The sequence below is a fragment of the Eublepharis macularius genome, chromosome 7 (assembly GCF_028583425.1).
Source record: "Eublepharis macularius isolate TG4126 chromosome 7, MPM_Emac_v1.0, whole genome shotgun sequence".
Lineage (NCBI taxonomy): Eukaryota > Metazoa > Chordata > Lepidosauria > Squamata > Eublepharidae > Eublepharis > Eublepharis macularius.
Window position 1 is genome coordinate 17,064,750 of NC_072796.1, and position 17,685 is coordinate 17,082,434.

Consider the following 17,685-nt stretch of genomic DNA (forward strand, 5'->3'; position numbering starts at 1 on the left):
ATAGTCCTAAACCGAGTTACACCCTTTGAAGTCCTGACATTAATGGATTTAGAATTGTGTAACCTAAGCAGGGTTGACCATGGTTCTAGTGCTTGGATGGGAGACCACGAAGGAACACCCAGGTTGCTTCACAGAAGAAGGCAATGGCAAACCACCTCTGCTCACCTCTTGTTTTGAAAACCCCATGATGGGGTTGCCATAAACCAATTATACTCCTTGCACAGCTTCTTACTGGGCTGATCAGTACTGACTGTGTGCAGGTTTGCCTGTGCCCAAGCACAAACTAGAAGGTTGATGTTCTTAGCTTTTTCAGTTCCGTTTAGTTGCTGGAAATGAAGGAAAGACCTGGATCTGTTCGCCGTCATACCTAAATCAGTCTCTGGAGGAAAGCAAATTAAATATTTTGCTTATGATGTGAATGTGTTTCTGACTGGAAAATAAAATATAATTTGATTGTTACAATCAGGGCTTTTTTTCAGGGGGAACGCGGGGGAATGGAGTTCCGGAACCTCTTGAAAATGGTCACATGGCTGGTGGCCCTGCCCCCTGATCTCCAGACAGAGGGGAGTTGAGATTGACCAGTGGCATGGAGGGCAATCTCAACTCCCCTCTGTCTGGAGATCAGGGGGCGGGGCCACCAGCCATGTGATCATTTTCTCTGAGGGCAACCCACTGAGTTCCACCACCTCTTTTCCCAGAAAAAAAGTCCTGGTTACAATACTCTTGATATGACAAGATGGCTATGTGGACCTAGTTTGGTAAGGGCTAGTAATAATGATATGGCTTACTTACTCATGCCTCAAATAGCATGAAAGCATTGCCTCCAAAATTAATTTATTTTTACTATATTTAATGTCTTAAATATAGTAAATAAAAATAAATGTCTTTGTTGTTGAGACTCAAAAGCAGATTGCACAGTGTAAGTATGCAGTCATTAGGATGAGACATCTAATAAGCAATCTACTAGGAGCAAGACTACAGAAATATGAAACAAGCATCAGATATTAGACACGATACAGAATGCAGAAACAATGCAGAAAAAACATATTACATCAGCAGGAAACACTGCAGTGAGAGCAGGATCATGCGCAAAGCAAACAGATCCTATACACAGTGGTATAGTCCACAGTCCTTTCTCCTTTACAAGCACCTTCCTGAAGGGGAGAAGCGCATAAATTAATGGGGACAATTTAATTAAGGAGTAATTACTTGAATATATTCTTCATTTCTTTTGGGCTGTCCAACCATGTGGCTCGTTCGAAAAATTTCAGGAAGAGTGTAGGTCACAGTGTATAGTTGCTGTCCAAGGTGCTGATGTAGAGATCAAGGGCAGCACTAGTGACTCCCTTCTGAATTTACCAAATTGTTTTCTGTTGAAAAGTATACAAATACTGTTACAGATATTTAAAGTAATAAATGTAATGAAAAAATTCTGTTCCTGGTACTGTCTAAAAAGAGGATATAGTAGCAGTGGGACATCATATGCAACGTCACAGAGTTACTAACAGATGAGTATCCAGCATGTAATCACAATGAAGCACAAGAAATAAGTAAAATCTATTTTGAACAACCTAGGAAACCTATTATGAAACAAAGCAAATACTTACGGGCAATGCAAATTCAGTTATATTGATTTAATTCCCATAACTTCAGTGAATCTGAATGCGTGAAAAGCTCTGTAGACCCTTCAATTCTAAGAGATACTTCACTTTTAATTTTATAATCCCAGATTAATTCTGAAAAAGTCTATGGAGACATAAGATGCAATAATTTAGGAGAAAAATATATATTATTATCTTATTTGTGAAGACTAAAACTCCCATACCTATATAAATCAACAACAGCAATATTTTATGATTACTTGTAATCATTATATAATCGATTTAGCTGATTAGATCAGAAGTGGATGAGATAAAGTGGTTATTCAGATAAACTATCCCGTGAGAAGGAATATTCCATTATCATGCATAGAAACATTGGAGGCATTCATAAAAGGGAAATTAGGATGCAAAAAGTATTTTCAGATAATATCCCTGAAACAAAATTTGTGTATTCATATTAACATTGTAAAATGATTTTAAAAGGAGTCAAGTAAAAAAAAAAGAGGATGCCCAAGAATATAGCTGATACTGTCAGTAACAGAGCAATCCTAAACAGTGTTACTCTAGTCTACGCCCATTGAAATCAATGAGCTTAGACTGGGGTAACTTTGCTTAGGATTGCAGTGTAAAAGTGAATTGTGCAAAAAAGGATATTTTATTGGGGAGTGAAAAGAGCATGCACACAACTTTGTGATGGTACATAATGTAAAGTAGGATATTCTGCACCAAAACAGCATGATTTCGTTCACTAAAGTGTTATTTTCCAAGTCCTCAAGCATAATATTCTCGTATTTTATGAATGAATGTGCCACATTTTATCTTGAAATATTCTTGTAATTTCACTTCCAGGTCCATGGACCTGCACAGGTGTAACTAAAGCTTAATTTTGGCCTGTGGGCTGTTTCTGCTAAAATCTCTTAGTTAATCCACTGTAATCTAAATCTACTATGATCTTTGCTAAAAATAGACTATCGGGGGCCATTTGTTATGGGCTTAGTAAAGCTTACATTTCACAATGAATATAGCAGTGGTTGCTTTCAAGATAAGTATGGTGACAGGAAAGGGCAGGCTAAGAATGCGGCTATCTGATACAGCTTTCTTATTAGCATATGCTATTCCTATAGTGTGTATGTAATGGGGAAAAGTTTAATAATGGAAGTTGACCATAAACACACTAAAATTATGAATAAAGACATACTCACTTTTGTCTTTCAGAGATATATGTTCATTCATAGACGCTTTTAAAATAACAAAACTTGTGTTCAAGGTGAAGTAGAAAGCTTTTAAAAAATTATTATTATTATTTTATTATAACAAACAAAAGTAGAAAACTTTTGGCCAGGTACATCCAGGTGACATACTCAGTTAACCAGTCTCAGCAGATTCAAGGTGGTAAAGCTGTCAGGGAAACTTCAGATGCGGCATTCTGCAGCATCTGGAGGCTATTCCAGTTATCTAGTGTGCATTATTTGCTTGACAGAGGATTCTGAAAAAGAATGCTAAAATAAAGCTCTTGATTATGTTTTCTGCCTCTGTTTGTTGTATACAGTATTGTTGTTTTATTATTTCATTGATTTCAAAGAGAGAGTTAAATTTGCCTGGATCGTACTCAGTAGTTTTTTTAAAAACATGTTTAGGATATGGGAAGCATGTTAATTAAGAAAACTAGAATTGTCTGATCTTTGTGAAGGGTGACTCTTACATCTCTGCTGAATGTTTTTAAAATCTTGATTTTCTTTCTATCTGTCACTTTTTCTCTACTCCTGACCAACTTTAAGATGACAAGCCTTTTTGTTTTTCTTTTAGCCACAGCCCTTGGGAATCCATTGTCATCAATGAGGTCAAGTGAATTAGTGTTACTTAACCCACACAAATACATACAATTAGAGAAGCTTTTTTGTTGTTGTTTTGTTAAGGCAGATTACACAGTTACAAGGCTTGGTTTGAAGCCTCTGCCAGCAGACAGAGGAGGAATTAACACCCAATGCCAAGGGGAACATTTACATATATTTAAGACCATTGACTTCAATGGATTTAGAAGGGTTTAACTCTTCTTAGGATTGCACTGACAATCATAGTGTTGATTCAGCCCTCCCCTGAATGGACCAAATTTACAGAAGGGACGTTTACCACTCTCCCTTTCCTAGTGCATCCCCCTGCTGAAAAGCCACCGTTGATCCATAGAAACACCCTGAGAGGGGGGCCTTGGCAAGAAGAGGAATTGACTTAAGTCCCCTCCACGCAGAGAAATGTGCACACACTCTCTCTTCTGTAAGCTTTTGCTTCAGCTGTGGAGCTTCCTGTGCTTGTGCAAGATTGTGGATTTCTCCTGGTTTTACCACCTTGCTGCACCCTCCCCTCCCTGCATCCCAGGCTGTTCCATGACCAGCTTTTAAGCAAGTACAAGGGGCTGCATCTGGGAGGGGAAGGCAGCAAAGATCCTTCCACAAACTTGCTCCATTTGCAGAGAAGTTGCATCTAACCTATTAAGTAGTATTATATTGTTGTGGACAAATTAATTTAAGACAGTTAGAGAGGCTTTAATTTTCTAAGTGGAGACTGTTACATCTGAATAAATCTTCAGGGTGTGGAAAACATCTTTTTAAAACATGAAATCGAGAAGACATAGTGTTAATGCCTGTCTTCACATTTGAAACTTGATAATTTTTTTTGTCAGCTAAGAATTCTGTAACTGGGAAACTTTAAAACTCTACTTTTTAATTTTATTTTACTAGTTCTAGACAGTTACGAAAGGTATGATTTTTTTTTCTCCTGTGGGAAGGATTCGATTCTGGTTTTGTAACAGCTGTGGGAAGTATTCACTATTCTGTTATAAGGGGGAAAATCATAGGAGAATGAAAAAAAAGAGAAACATGCAGTGTGTAGTACCACAAATAAGACTTTCATCTCCAGTAAAGACGATCAGTTTTCAGAAGTCAGCTTCCTCATTTGGATTCTGTTTCTGCTTTGAGAACTGTGTGCACAGATCAGCACAGGAAAACCTCCTGAATTTATAGATGTAGCGCAACAGATGACTAGAATTGCATCATCTGATATAATCCCCATCCGCCAGGAATGCACATACCTGTCCATCTTGTGGTGTGAATGGGAATGTGTACTTCCAAGTCCTTTTTTGGGGCACTGCGGGTTGAAAATTGGCACCATGTTAAGTACATGTACCTCTAGATCAAGGCCTTTATCTTTTGCAGATTTCCAAGTCTACAAACAAACAAAGATATGTTAGCTATTAAATATTTTTTTCTTTTTATAATGGTTTAAGATTGGGGTGGAGAGACACAGTTTTGGCTGAAATAGTTAACAATAAACAGTTTCTTTAACATTCTTTGAGAAGAATTAAAAGGTATAAACTTAAAAAAAAAGATTGAGCTGCTACAACTGAAGTAAACTCCTTGGTTCTACTTTCAAAATACTTGTGTTTTACTTCCAGTATGATTTTCTAATCCCAACATTTAACATCTCAAAAATACTGTGTAAAATAACACACTTGTCATACTTCTGCCAGTGGTGCCGAGTGGTAAGCTGCAGTACGGCAGCCCAAGCTCTGCTCACGACCTGAGTTCGATCCTGGCAGAAGCCAGGTTCAGGTAGCTGGCTCAAGGTTGACTCAGCCTTCCATCCTTCTGAGGTCGGTAAAATGAGTACCTAGTTTCCTGGGAGTAAAGTATAAATGACTGGGGAAGGCAATGGCAAACCACCCCATAACAAAAGTCTGCCAAGAAAACGTCGTGATGCGACGTCCGCCTGTGGGTCAATAATGACCCACAGAATATCAGAAGACAATATATTTATCTTTACCTTTACCTTTACTTTTACCTTACATACCTTACATACTTCTGGAACCTAAAATGCCAAACAATACAGTTCAACATTAGGAACAATGCGGGACTCGAGGAATACACATGAGTGAATCTGTCAGAGGTCTTTGCCTATATTTTTGCTGCCTTTTTAAAAGTCATGCTTCTAGGGTGTATCTAGACAGCAGTGACACCAAGCCATGGGCATTCTGTGATCGTGCATGCTGAGAGGAGCTGCAAGGCAGTTAACGTCACTCATGGCCAGAAAGGATTCTTTGCTGACACTGACCTTTGGCTATTCCTCGTTATAATACACCTAGTTTTTTGGTTTGCGTTTCTTGTCCCCAGTTCTCTACTGCCCATGGCCCTACCCTTGAAGTAGTGTGTCCTGCCGTTCCTGTACACTTGCCTACAATGTCACATGATTTCCTGTCAGATGCTTGCAGTCCAGTGAGTCCTCTGCTGATTGGATTGTGGATCTAGAAAGGTTGAAGATCACTGTCTCACTGATTTCAGAACAACCTTTATGATTTGCCGGCTCTTACCATCTAATGATTTCAGGAGCATGTATGAGTTGGGTTGAATAGTCTAATTTCCTTTTCTTTTAGTTATAGAATAGAACAACAACAACATTTGATTTATATACCGCCCTTCAGGACAACTTAACGTCCACTCAGAGTGGTTTACAAAGTGTGTTATTATCCTCACAACAATCACCCTGTGAGGTGGGTGGGACTGAGAGAACTCTGGAAGAGTTGCAACTGACCCAACGTCACTCAGCTGGCTTCAAGCAGAGGAGTGAGGAATGAAACCTGGTTCTCCAGATTAGAGTCCGGCTGCTCTTAACCACTACACCAATCTGGCTTTCCAGGGTTTTTTCTCTAAGCTGCTTAATATGATAAATGGTGTTACGGTTAAGTGATTGCAACTTGATACAGGATACAAAGTGCTCCATACCCTGTGAACTTTACCATATTGCTGTAAAATATGAATACAATCTTTAGGTTACCCCCTAGCATGGAGGAGGACTTTCATGCTATCGGTCTCCTTCTCCCACCAATCCCTTCCCATACATACAGAGAACTGTGTAGACCTCTGCAGAGCTTCACATATTTGCTACATCTTCCAAAAAAATTAAAAGAAAAGATAGAACGATCATCTGAAGACTTTTGCCTTCTTTGTTTCACCAAACCTTCCACACCACTGCAAAGAAGAACATCTTGGACTCATCACTGCCCCTGCCCCCAATAACAATTGTAATCTTTTGTTTTCAGACTGTTTTGATAGTTTTGTAAGCCATCTTGGGTATCACTATTGGTAGAGACAGGGTATAAATGCTCTAAGTACAGAATTTTAAAGTGGCATTTATATGGCATACATATGTGACTTTAGTACCTATTTTTGTAATATTTGGGGAGGCATATCATTTGATAAAGCATGTTGTAGAATTTGTGGTTCATTATGAAAGTGTGTTTAATTTGCTGTATTTCTGTAATGTTGTTTTACTCTCAAGTTGGCCATTCTGGTATTATGCAAACATTTTTCATTATGCAAAAATTTATTTTTGGCAGGCTGTTGTTTTATAAATATTCTTAATCTCACATTGCCCTACAGAATGAGGACAATTGGATCTGCAGTGTTTCATTTCTTCGTGAGGAGAAATCTGCTGGGAATGAGTAGAATTTCACATCTTAAAAAGATTAAGTTCTCAGTAATGGAGTTGAGCTAAACTGCTATGAATTAGTATCTGTGATAACTCATAAATGGCACCTAACGGGCACTGTGGATTACATATCCCATATCAATTAAAACTGTACAGCATCCTTGAGAGATTGACACAAATCAGAACAATCTTCTTCAGTGTTTAGTGCAAATGAAAACAATCAGATAGAACCATTTCAGGGATGAAACTGAAGGGTCGCTAAACCTGAATGATTCTTAATATAGCTCTTCACTTTTGAGAGCTGTCTCCCTTTGTTGCTCGGGTGTGATAGGTGGGAAACAACAGTGGATTCTTCTTCTGTATGCTCTCCCACATAGATCTGAGGGGAGGGAAACATACAAGAACATTATCTTCTGTTTAGACGAGAAGAGCAATAGAATACTGCTGCTGCCCTTTTGAGAACACCATTGTTTCCTCATTCATTCCTCGAGCATCACAAGGAGGCTTCTTCAGGGGAACTTCTCTGTGATTGGATCCTTCATTTTCATCTCCCCTCTCTGAAGAAATCAAAACTTGTTATGCTCCTGAGGAACTGTTACCTTTCCAGATTTAAATATGTTCCACTATATTTGGTGCCATTACAGTCTTAACCTCACACCTGGAATACAGGCAAGATTAAGTAGTCCTGTAACTATGGGACTAACCTGAAGGAAAGCCCAATCTAATATTATTCAGATAAAACAGTAAAGTGTCATTTTTGTTGTTTTAGCAAGCTTCTTTGAGTTAAACATGTAGAGAATTACTTGATGTCATTGCTTCCTATCAATCAGTTCTTTTATTTTCTTTTATAGAGTGATTTTCATTGTTGTTTTTTTAGTCCTAGGCATTTATGTTCTTGTATGTTCCCTCAGGCTTCTGTGAAGAAATAGAGCCTGATTTAGAAAGCATTTAAAAATGGCACTTTCATTTGGGACCATTTGGTAACTACGGTTCACCTGAATTCCCCTATGCAAAAGAAATAAAATCTGAAATAAGTCATGAGGTTCAGAGTGACTGAATTTGCTTCCCTTTAACTACCCCCCCTTATTTTTTATTTGTAGACTGGCCTTATTATTGCCTGTTACCAGGGGTTTGTGGATATCGTAATAGCCTTATCGCAGTGCCCTCATATTGATGTAAACTGGCAGGACAATGAAGGCAACACAGCTCTTATTACAGCTGCCCAGGCAGGTAAGGAGGCTTGTTCCGCATTTCATTTTTACGTCCTGTATTGCATGAGTGTATACCTGTAGTAGCCAATTCATTATGCTGATGGGTCAACATGTATCAGCGTGTTTTTTCTTTCAAGTTAGATGTTGGCCGCAGTGCACCAGACACTGTTGCTGTGCTCCTTTCCATTCAGCTTTCACATTATAATGCAACCCAGTACTATCATCATAAGGTTGACATGGATTTAATGCACACAAGGCTCCATCTCCTGGATTAGATCTCCTGAAAATTACTAATACTGTTTTATTCAGGGCTCTTTTTCGGGGAAAAGAGGTGGTGGAACTCAGTGGGTTGCCCTCGGAGAAAATGGTCACATGGCTGGTGGCCCTGCCCCCTGATCTCCTGACAGAGGGGAGTTTAGAGCGGCGCAGAGGGCCATCTCAACTCCCCTCTGTCTGGAGATCAGGGGGCGGGGCCACCAGCCATGTGACCATTTTCAAGAGGTTCCGGTACTCCGCTCCCCTGCGTTCCTGCTGAAAAAAAGCCCTGGTTTTAGTAAATGGAGAGAGGGAGGTGAACTGCTTATACTTCATAAATCTTGAATTCTTGTAAAGTTTTTTTAAAAAATGTAACCTTTTATTTTTGAGCAAGAATGATCAATAAGATATAATGAATGCATTTGGTGCACTAAACGAATATAGCATTATTTATTTATTTATTTATTTGATTTTTTTTGGACCACCTTCCCCACAAATGGGCTCAGGGTGGGTTACAATAGCATAAATAAAAACATTTTAAATACAATTAAAATATGAACAGCAATATATATATACACAGAGTCTCAGATGGTGGCTCCCTCCATTCTTCCCATATCACACTATAACAAAAAGGGGGGGGGGAGTGAGGGCGCATTTGATATCATACAGTGACATTACAATAGGCAAGGATCCAAAGAACAGTCATGTGAACCCAAAGATGCTGTAGCATGGTTTGTCCCTTAACAACAGTGCCCTGCTCTGTCTTTGTATGGCAAACTGCTTTCAAAACTCTCTGGAGTTTCAGAAGCAGCTTGGAATGTAGCAAGTGGGCTCACCATTTAAAGAAAAAAAAGTTAAAACCTATGTTAAGTTAGCACAAGCTCAGAGACCCTTGTCTGGCTGTAGTGTTTTAGAGGCTTTTGGTTTGTTCCTATTGTTACAAAAAAAATTAAGTGACATTAGTGAAGCAACGCTAGTATTTCCGGCAAAGATTTCAGTGACACCATGATAATGGTATGCTCAGTAGAATTGTAAGAGACATAAGGCTGCCTAAAAACATGCTCAGATCCATGTATCTTCAGCCCCAGTGATACTAACATAAATAATCCAGGACAGAGTTAATCCAGTCTGAGTCTGTTTGCTCATGCCCGGGTACAGATTGCTTGTGTTTGCACAAGGGGTTTCCTATTCACTTCATCAGAAGCGGGCAGCAAGTCTAGTGGTTGAACATTAATGTTTTGAAATGCCAAATTTTCAAATAAACATCAGGAATGTAAGCCAGATTCCCTAATGGTAATATATATCCCTCACATTATATAACGCCCATTCATTTCAGAATGGGAGAGCAACACAGAATGAGCAAAGACGGAGATATAGAACTTTGACAGGAAAGGCAGGATGGGATGAACTGGTGCTCGGCTCTTGTGGCCCTTTCTTACCTGCTGGAAGTAATGCCAGTCACCAGTTTGGGATCAGAAAGGAATTTTCATCGAAACCAGATTGGTCCAGGGATCCTGGAGGCATTTTGCCTTCCTCTGGGCAGAGGTCAATGGGGGAATAGGGGTGGGGGGGGTAACTGTGAATGTCCTGGGTTGTGCAGGGGTTTGGACCAGATGAACCTTGAGGTCCCTTCCAGCTCTTTGTTTCTAACTTTTTTATGAAATGATAAATTCTGAATCTTAATTGTGTCATTTAAGTGCAACACCAAGGGTTTAGAGTGATCAGTATTACAAAGCATTTTGAACAGAATAAGTGCTATCAAATTATTAAATTAATAATAACGAACATATTAGAGAGTCAAGTGTTGGGATTTTATCAAGTGTCCTATGTTCAGTCATGAAAGAGTTAAATTGGTATTCTGTTTGTTTAGTCAGATAGTCAAATATACCCTTTCCCCTGATATGTAGTAAAGGTATTTTTCTAGAGCTAAAACTACAGAAGTCGGTCTGCTTATTTCCAATGCGCTAATATTAAACTCTGCAACTTTTTAAATTAATTTCACACAAAAACCAACCTACCTGTGAAATGGAAGATCCAAGATTGGTAACCCCCCACAGCTTGTGTTGGGGGTGGGAGTGTGAGATCAAATTGAAGCCATAGCATGAGGGGGAGTTAATCCTTCCTCCTGCTCTGTTTTCTGGATTTAAATTGCCCTCTAGAACTGCTTCTTGCCCCATGGGAGAACATTTGATTTTGTGGATCAAATATCAGTGCTTTCTGTGTGATTATATATTATGATGAAAGCAGCATGGAGGAAAAAGTTGACCCACTTCCCACTGTGCCTTGACCCATCCCTACTCTCCCACAGCTGCTTTTATCTTTTAAGGACATGGGAAATCCTGGTCACAGATCTCCCACTCAGTTCATAGTTTGACTGCCAGACCTGGTGAGCTGAGGTTCCGTTTATAATGCTAGTCAGTATATGGGCTAGACAGTGATATCTTATGCGGAATTTAATGAAGCTGTAGTAAAATGCAAATATTCTGTCTGTAGAAGTAAACTTTGAAAGCTATTGGAATGATACAGTTTAATGAAAATTCTGTGAGATCTCGATTACCAGAATATTTTGTTATAAACCAAGTTGGATTTATGAAAATATGTGCAATAAAAAACTATTGTGATTTTGAATGACAATTTTATTACGTTTCATTTTGGAGAACAATGCACTGTGAGATTATAATTCCTCTCTTTAAAAATATCCATTTATTTTCACAGTTGCTTTTAACAAAAGCCAGTGCCTGATGTAAACTAGACCTAGATGGTCTCAGATACAGTGTAACCTGCTTTGGTTCTGTCGATTCAGGATATGTATCGGACCCATAAAAGGATCAGAATGAAATCTGGCTCTTTTCTGACCTTTGTTCTTAATTATAATGAGCTCAGCAGTAATCCACCAGGCTGACATTGATTTGATACTGTCTGTCAGTATTTGATACTGATCCCTAAAGAAACAAAGGCTAACTTTAGTCCACTGGATGCATAGAAATCTCTCAGTAGTACTAGGATGTTATTTCCCCTTTGTTAGGATTATGCTATACTACTCTTTAGTGATACTACAGCCTGATTAAGTGGTAAAGAAGAATTATGATTTCAGAGTGGCTAAACATATAAAAATTAATAGAAATAGTCTTATAAGAAGTGTGTGTGTGTTTTTGATCAGAAGTTGTTTCTTCAATTTTTATACATTCTCTTCTCTAGATAATTTTAATGCACCCTGTTAAAATTTAACATCATGTCTTACTTGTCAAAGTGATTGCCTTCCTCTCCAGCAGACTGAACAGCTGATGTTTTCTGACAAATTTATAGTTTCACTGACATAAATCAGACATGATGACAAACCATAATTTGTTACGTGTTGCATGCTAGAGGGATCCTTAGGGTTAAACATCCCCTCCTCATCCCCTCACTTATGGCTTGATAATTAAACGCTTCTGCTTCTTTCTGAAACCAGAGTTTGTTATTGCATCTACACCACAAACTAGGATTTCATCTGTTCCTTTTAAACCAAGATTTCTCTTTAAGACTCATTTTTGTAAAAACAAAACATGGGGATGGATCCAGACTAAATTTTCCAACAGCAAAATGGAACTTTCCTGCCTCTGCCGCAGGCCACTGGTCTCCATAAAATACTGCTCATGGGGAACAGGGGACACTGAAGAACTACATAAGAGGAGGTGGGAAGGGGAAATTGAGGAAATTGCCAGTTTAGTCTGGGTCCAACCCATTATTTATGATTACATCTTAACCATGAGTGTACATCTGTTCTCTTTAATACATTTTATTATTGTTACACTGTTTTAAGAACAGAGATTGATTGATTTTAGGTTCATTGATACCAGATAAAGTTAAGACATTTTTTTAAAAAACACAGTCATAAATTCTCTTTAATGGAAGCTGGAACACTGTTGCGTATAATGTTCATGTAGGAGAATACCCCTGCTTCCCATCTGTTAATAAGCTGCAAACCCATAAGAGGATGTCCTCTTATCCCATAATTGCTGTGCTCAGGCCTCTCTTGCCCTTGCTGTAGACAGCTACATTTGTTGACAGTTTTCAGGCTTCTGCAGCTACTCCCACAACTAGGAAAGCAGCTGTAATTTAAGCTTTCTCATGAACTATTAGCATCCTGAATTAATTGTGCATTCTATTGGCAATCATCCTTCCAAGCCTAGATAGTTTATGTTGCAAGAGCTCATAAAACCAGAGGTTCTGATTAGCATCTTGCTTTTCTCCTGCCACTTCCACTGTGAGCAGATACGGAGATTATGCTTTATATTAGAGCTTTTAAATGGAGTTAATTTGTTGCTGTTAGCTTGAATTAGCAACTACACCTATACTGGCATTCTCAATATTGAAAGTATTTTGTGCCCTGGCTCATACTGAATTACGAATCTTTGAACTATGCAGATCGAAGTATACATATAAGTTCACCCATTTAAATAAACTGGAAAATAGGCAGAGAAGAAAAACTTTATAGATTGCTGATTATGTAAACTGATGCCCTATTCAGATTTCATATATAATTCAGATTACATATGAATATGTTCAAGGGGAAAAGCAGGATCGTACCCACTGGTCCCATTCTCCCCAACCTTTGTATTCTATCAAAGATCTGAACAGAGACACATCCAAAGGGTTGGATCAAACCAACTTTTCTGCTGGTAAGAAAGGGAGGAGGGCATCCCCTTCAACCACCAAAAATCAGGACACCTGCATGCCACTTGGGATGGTCTAAGGTAAGACAGGAATTCAGTGATACTGAATGGAAAAACTGGCAGGATCCAACCCATATAGTAGTATGCATACAGGCTGTTTATGCTTGATGTAAGCTCTGTACACATACAGCACGTTTGTATGGATTTAGACTGTGTTCAGATCTTCAGCTGAATATGCCAAGGCTGGGAGCAGGGATCATAATGAACATTTCTCCCAACAGCCATCTCTTTCCACCTGCAGGCTGCACGGAAGCTCTTCCCCACGGCACTCCTCTTCTTACTCCATGCATCTTCTGCATATGGACTCTGGACACAGTTATTCCAATCCACAGTTCCCCATGCACTCTCATAGGTACATTTTTAGAAATGCTCTAAGCTAAAATTAAAGCTAGCTCATCTCTGACAGCATCTGTAACTAGTCAAGGAAGACAAATCGTGCTGGCATTCAATTGATGTTAATCAGTTAAAGCTCAATATTTTAGAATGTAATCCAGATTCTTGAACTCTACTCTGCAATAGAAAATGTGCCTGTGAGAGTATTCTGTACTACTTTTCTGAACCTCTCCATGCTTTGCATATTCCTAACCCATCTTTTGGGGGGAGCGGGGGGCTTACAGATAAAATGAATAGTGAATGTATACCTCTTCTTCTAGCCCCTGGCTGACAGAATGAGAACATTGGCCTCTAGAAGCGGGCTAAAGAACAGTTCTTGCATATGTGTTTGTTCAGGATATAAATTCTTGAAATCCATTGTGTTACAAACCAGTATTCTGGTTTGTTTGTTCATATGTGGGCGGCTGGCTGAAAACCCATCTAGTTTTTGGGGTTTTTTGGCATACATTTTATTGAAAGTTTTTTTTTAAAAGCAGATACAAATAAAAAAAGATTAGAAAAAAGAAAGAATAAAGAAAAAAGAAACAAAAGAGATATATAAGAAAAACTTTCAATTTTCTCTACCACAAATATTGGCATAATTACAGAATTCACATTTGTACTCTTTGTTATCAATATAAAGCTTCTCATTTTTCTGTAGTCCGCCCCCCTTACGTGTCAAAGCCACAAATCATCAGTTCACTTTTTTCAGTTTCATGCTCAGAGTCAATAAGGGGTTTCCAATTTGCCATAAATGTAGACAGTGTCTTCTTTCTAATCAAAGCAGTAAGTTTAGCCATCTCAGCTAGCTCCATCATCTTCACTGTCCAGTTCTCTGTTGTGGGCAATATCAGTCTTTTCCATTTTTGAGCATTGAACATTCCATTGCCAGCATCATATATAGAAATAAAATATCATGTCTGTTTTCTAGCTGTCTGTCCATTAATCCCAATGTTGTTGCTGAAAACCCTTCTGAAAACCCTTGAACGTTATTATCTTCAGCAAGCTCATCTGAGTAGTTTAATTCATACCCACTATGGGAAGCTGTGCTTCCTCTTTCTCTTAATTATACATGTCCTATATAGTTGCGTTGGAGGGCAGAAGGAGCAGTTCTCATTTTTTCATCCTGTTGGCTGTTGTACAAGCCTTTATCATTTTTTCCTCCAATTTTTCACAAGAACTTGGAGGCCACATAAAACTCTGGTAGCGCCCAGATCACTACGCTGAGATGTTGAATTTACACAAAATATGGGCTTGTGATGATAATTTACATCATGAATTGTGAATACTTAGCTCACTCACAAAAAATCTTTAAGCTTTACATAGAAACGGCTTATTTTGATATTATTCTGGCATCCAGCCACAAAAGGTTTTCAGCATGCTTTGCCTGTCTTGCGGCAAAACATATTTGTACTTGTGAGAGAGAAATCATGTATTTTTTTGTTTGTGTCCACATGAGAAACAGATAATGGATGCTTCTGTGAGTGTGTTTGTGTATGTGAAAGTGAGGAACACACACTGTCAATGGAAAAGTGCATGCCATTGTAGTGCAAGGGAAGGTATGTGTCTGCCTCTTTGTGCATATGTGTGTGTGTGTAAAAATTAGTGGTATGTTCTTGATTTCGGCCTCATGAACCATTTAAAACTGCTAGTGAAGTCTCCAGCTAAAGCAATGGTTTCCCATCCGTACAGAAGAGTATCTATTTCTTTGTATACAAAATTATACAACATACCATGCATTTTTTCAATATTCTTCCAATCAGATCTTTTTCTCTTGCAAGATTATGTTCCTGTTTCCAACATTGATATTGCTATCCTTTTGCATAATGTAAAAGTGGTAAATTGAGATTGTTTTGATCAGTGGGAAACTATTGTGTACATCTGAGTTTTCTGATTATCCTCTTGACATATGCATGTTCAAGGAGCTTAATCCATAAAATAAGCATTTTTGCTCCTCTTGTTTGCTAATCAACAGAGCACAAATGTGAAGAAGGTTCAGTATTTCATAACATTCTGAAATTTTTCCTTTATTGTTCTTAAATAATAGAATATCATTGTCTGCATTTATTAAGAGAAGACTCAAAAACACAAAATTCAGCAGGTAAATTACATATCTGAAAAGTAAACATGTCTACTTATATTCTGAAAATGAAGTTTTGCTTGTACAATGTCTATAAACTGGTAGAAAGTATCTGAGATTTAACAACTTGGAGGACACAGGTCTCTGTGTGATAGCACCCTTTATCCCCTCTTATTTTGCCTCCTTGCACTCTGTACTTCGATTAGTTACCCCTTCTGTGTTCATCAAGCCACTTTCCTTCATCGGGTCCCCTAGGTTCTTTAGCAATATTCTGGTGCTTACCTGACTCAGGCTTAGCAAATCCCATGTACCTGCTCTACTTGTAATTATAATTGCTGTTAGTGCCTAAGAATTTAAATATATCTTCAGTTGTGTTAGGGACTGGCACTTTGGGATGAGTTGCTGGCTGTCAGGAATTCAACATCTTCCCATCCCTGGCCTAATCTTCTATTAATACATTGTGCTGTTAATTTTCAGGAGGTTGTGGCCCATGACTTACCACACTCACTGAACTCCAGTGTACTTTCCGCTCCTAAATCCCCAATTCCCACATATGCGCTGTCATGCACCCAGAAGATAGCAAGGAAGCCAGCATAACTGGCTGCCACTGGAACTGCATTGGTACATAGCTAATAACAGCATCTCTCTTGTCTCCTTCTGGGCCTAGAGCTACAAGCCCCAGTCTTCAGGAGATAATAACAGCTAGGTGTCTTTTTTCCCACACAGAACCCACAAGGGTGGCAAAGGAAAGGGTCATTGGGTTGTATTCTACCAGTTTTTCTGCTAGCTAAAGCAATAGGAGGGACAGCTTTGACCACCACGTAGGCAAAAGACACATAGGCAAAAGGTGCATGAGACCAGGGCTATGGTGAGGAAGAGAGATGGGCAAGATGGCATGGAAAAGCTGATAAGCTACAACCCACAGTTCATTGCCTGTGAATGTTTTGTGAGGTCACAGAGAGGTCCTGTCTTCAAACGAGCCATTGACGGATGCTGTTTTGCATATGGCAATAGAAACAAGCCAACTCCTTGTTGTCTGGGTTTGGTACTAAGACATGGTGGGCTCCTTGGTAAAGGAAAGCGAGTCTCTAGAATGCTCTGTCTTTTATCATGGCTGTTGGGAGAAATCTATGCAAGACTAACAGGTCACAGACCCCCTGTCTAATTTAGAACTAGAATTCTAAATTATTTGTACCTGACTTGTTAATTGCAGTTAGTGCTAATTGTGGTTTCTTGTTATGTCCAAATTCAGAAATCCAAGTTTGTTCTGTAGTACCATCCTGCAAAGGAGTCCAGATGTTGGGCTGCTCAGAGCAGCAGAAAAATCTAGCCCCTACAGCTGTGTTCACCTGTCACTGATTCATTCTCAGGCTACACCTTCCATCTGCCTTTTTCCCCACAGCCTTCCTCCCTTTTAGTGATTACTTACCAAATGGGACTCCAGCTCATTCCCTCCCGGAAATGTTAAAAACAGTGGGACAATATTCCATTTGCTAACATTCACAATTGTGAATGTGGGCCCAGCGGGACATATTATCATTCCGCCGGGCCTGTAAGACAGAGCTGTTCCGCCAGGCATTCGGTGATTGAAGGGGGCGGTGCCATGTCGGCCTCCCACCTTTGGGGTGGGGGAGGGTTCTCCCCACCACTGCACTTTGTTAATTTGTTTTATTGTTTGTATATTGATTTTAGTTCTTGTTTTTATCGATTTTAACTGTTCACCGCCCAGAGCCCCTGGGGATGGGCGGTATATAAATTGAAATATAAATTAAAAAATTGTTACACCTGAAATATGTTTTAATGAAAAGCAGGTCACGCTTCACCTATTATTATACATTTTTCCCTGTAAAGGGAGCTCTCCCGCCAAACCCCTCCTCCATGAATTTCAGGTCTCTGCAAGGTCAGGGTTCAAATGGTCTTGGCACCATCTTCTCCTGTGCTGGATTCTGCTGTAGAGCAAGGAATAATATTAA

General features: G+C 39.1%; 1 protein-coding gene across 1 annotated transcript in view; it reads left to right on the top strand.

Annotated features, from left to right (window-relative positions):
- Nucleotides 1-17,685, top strand: part of ANKRD33B (ankyrin repeat domain 33B) — a 38,531-nt gene that overhangs the window by 8,795 nt on the left and 12,051 nt on the right. Inside the window, exon 2 of the mRNA XM_054985831.1 lies at nt 8,180-8,309. Coding sequence (XP_054841806.1) covers nt 8,180-8,309 — 130 coding nt within the window. The remainder of the gene's footprint in view (nt 1-8,179; nt 8,310-17,685) is intronic.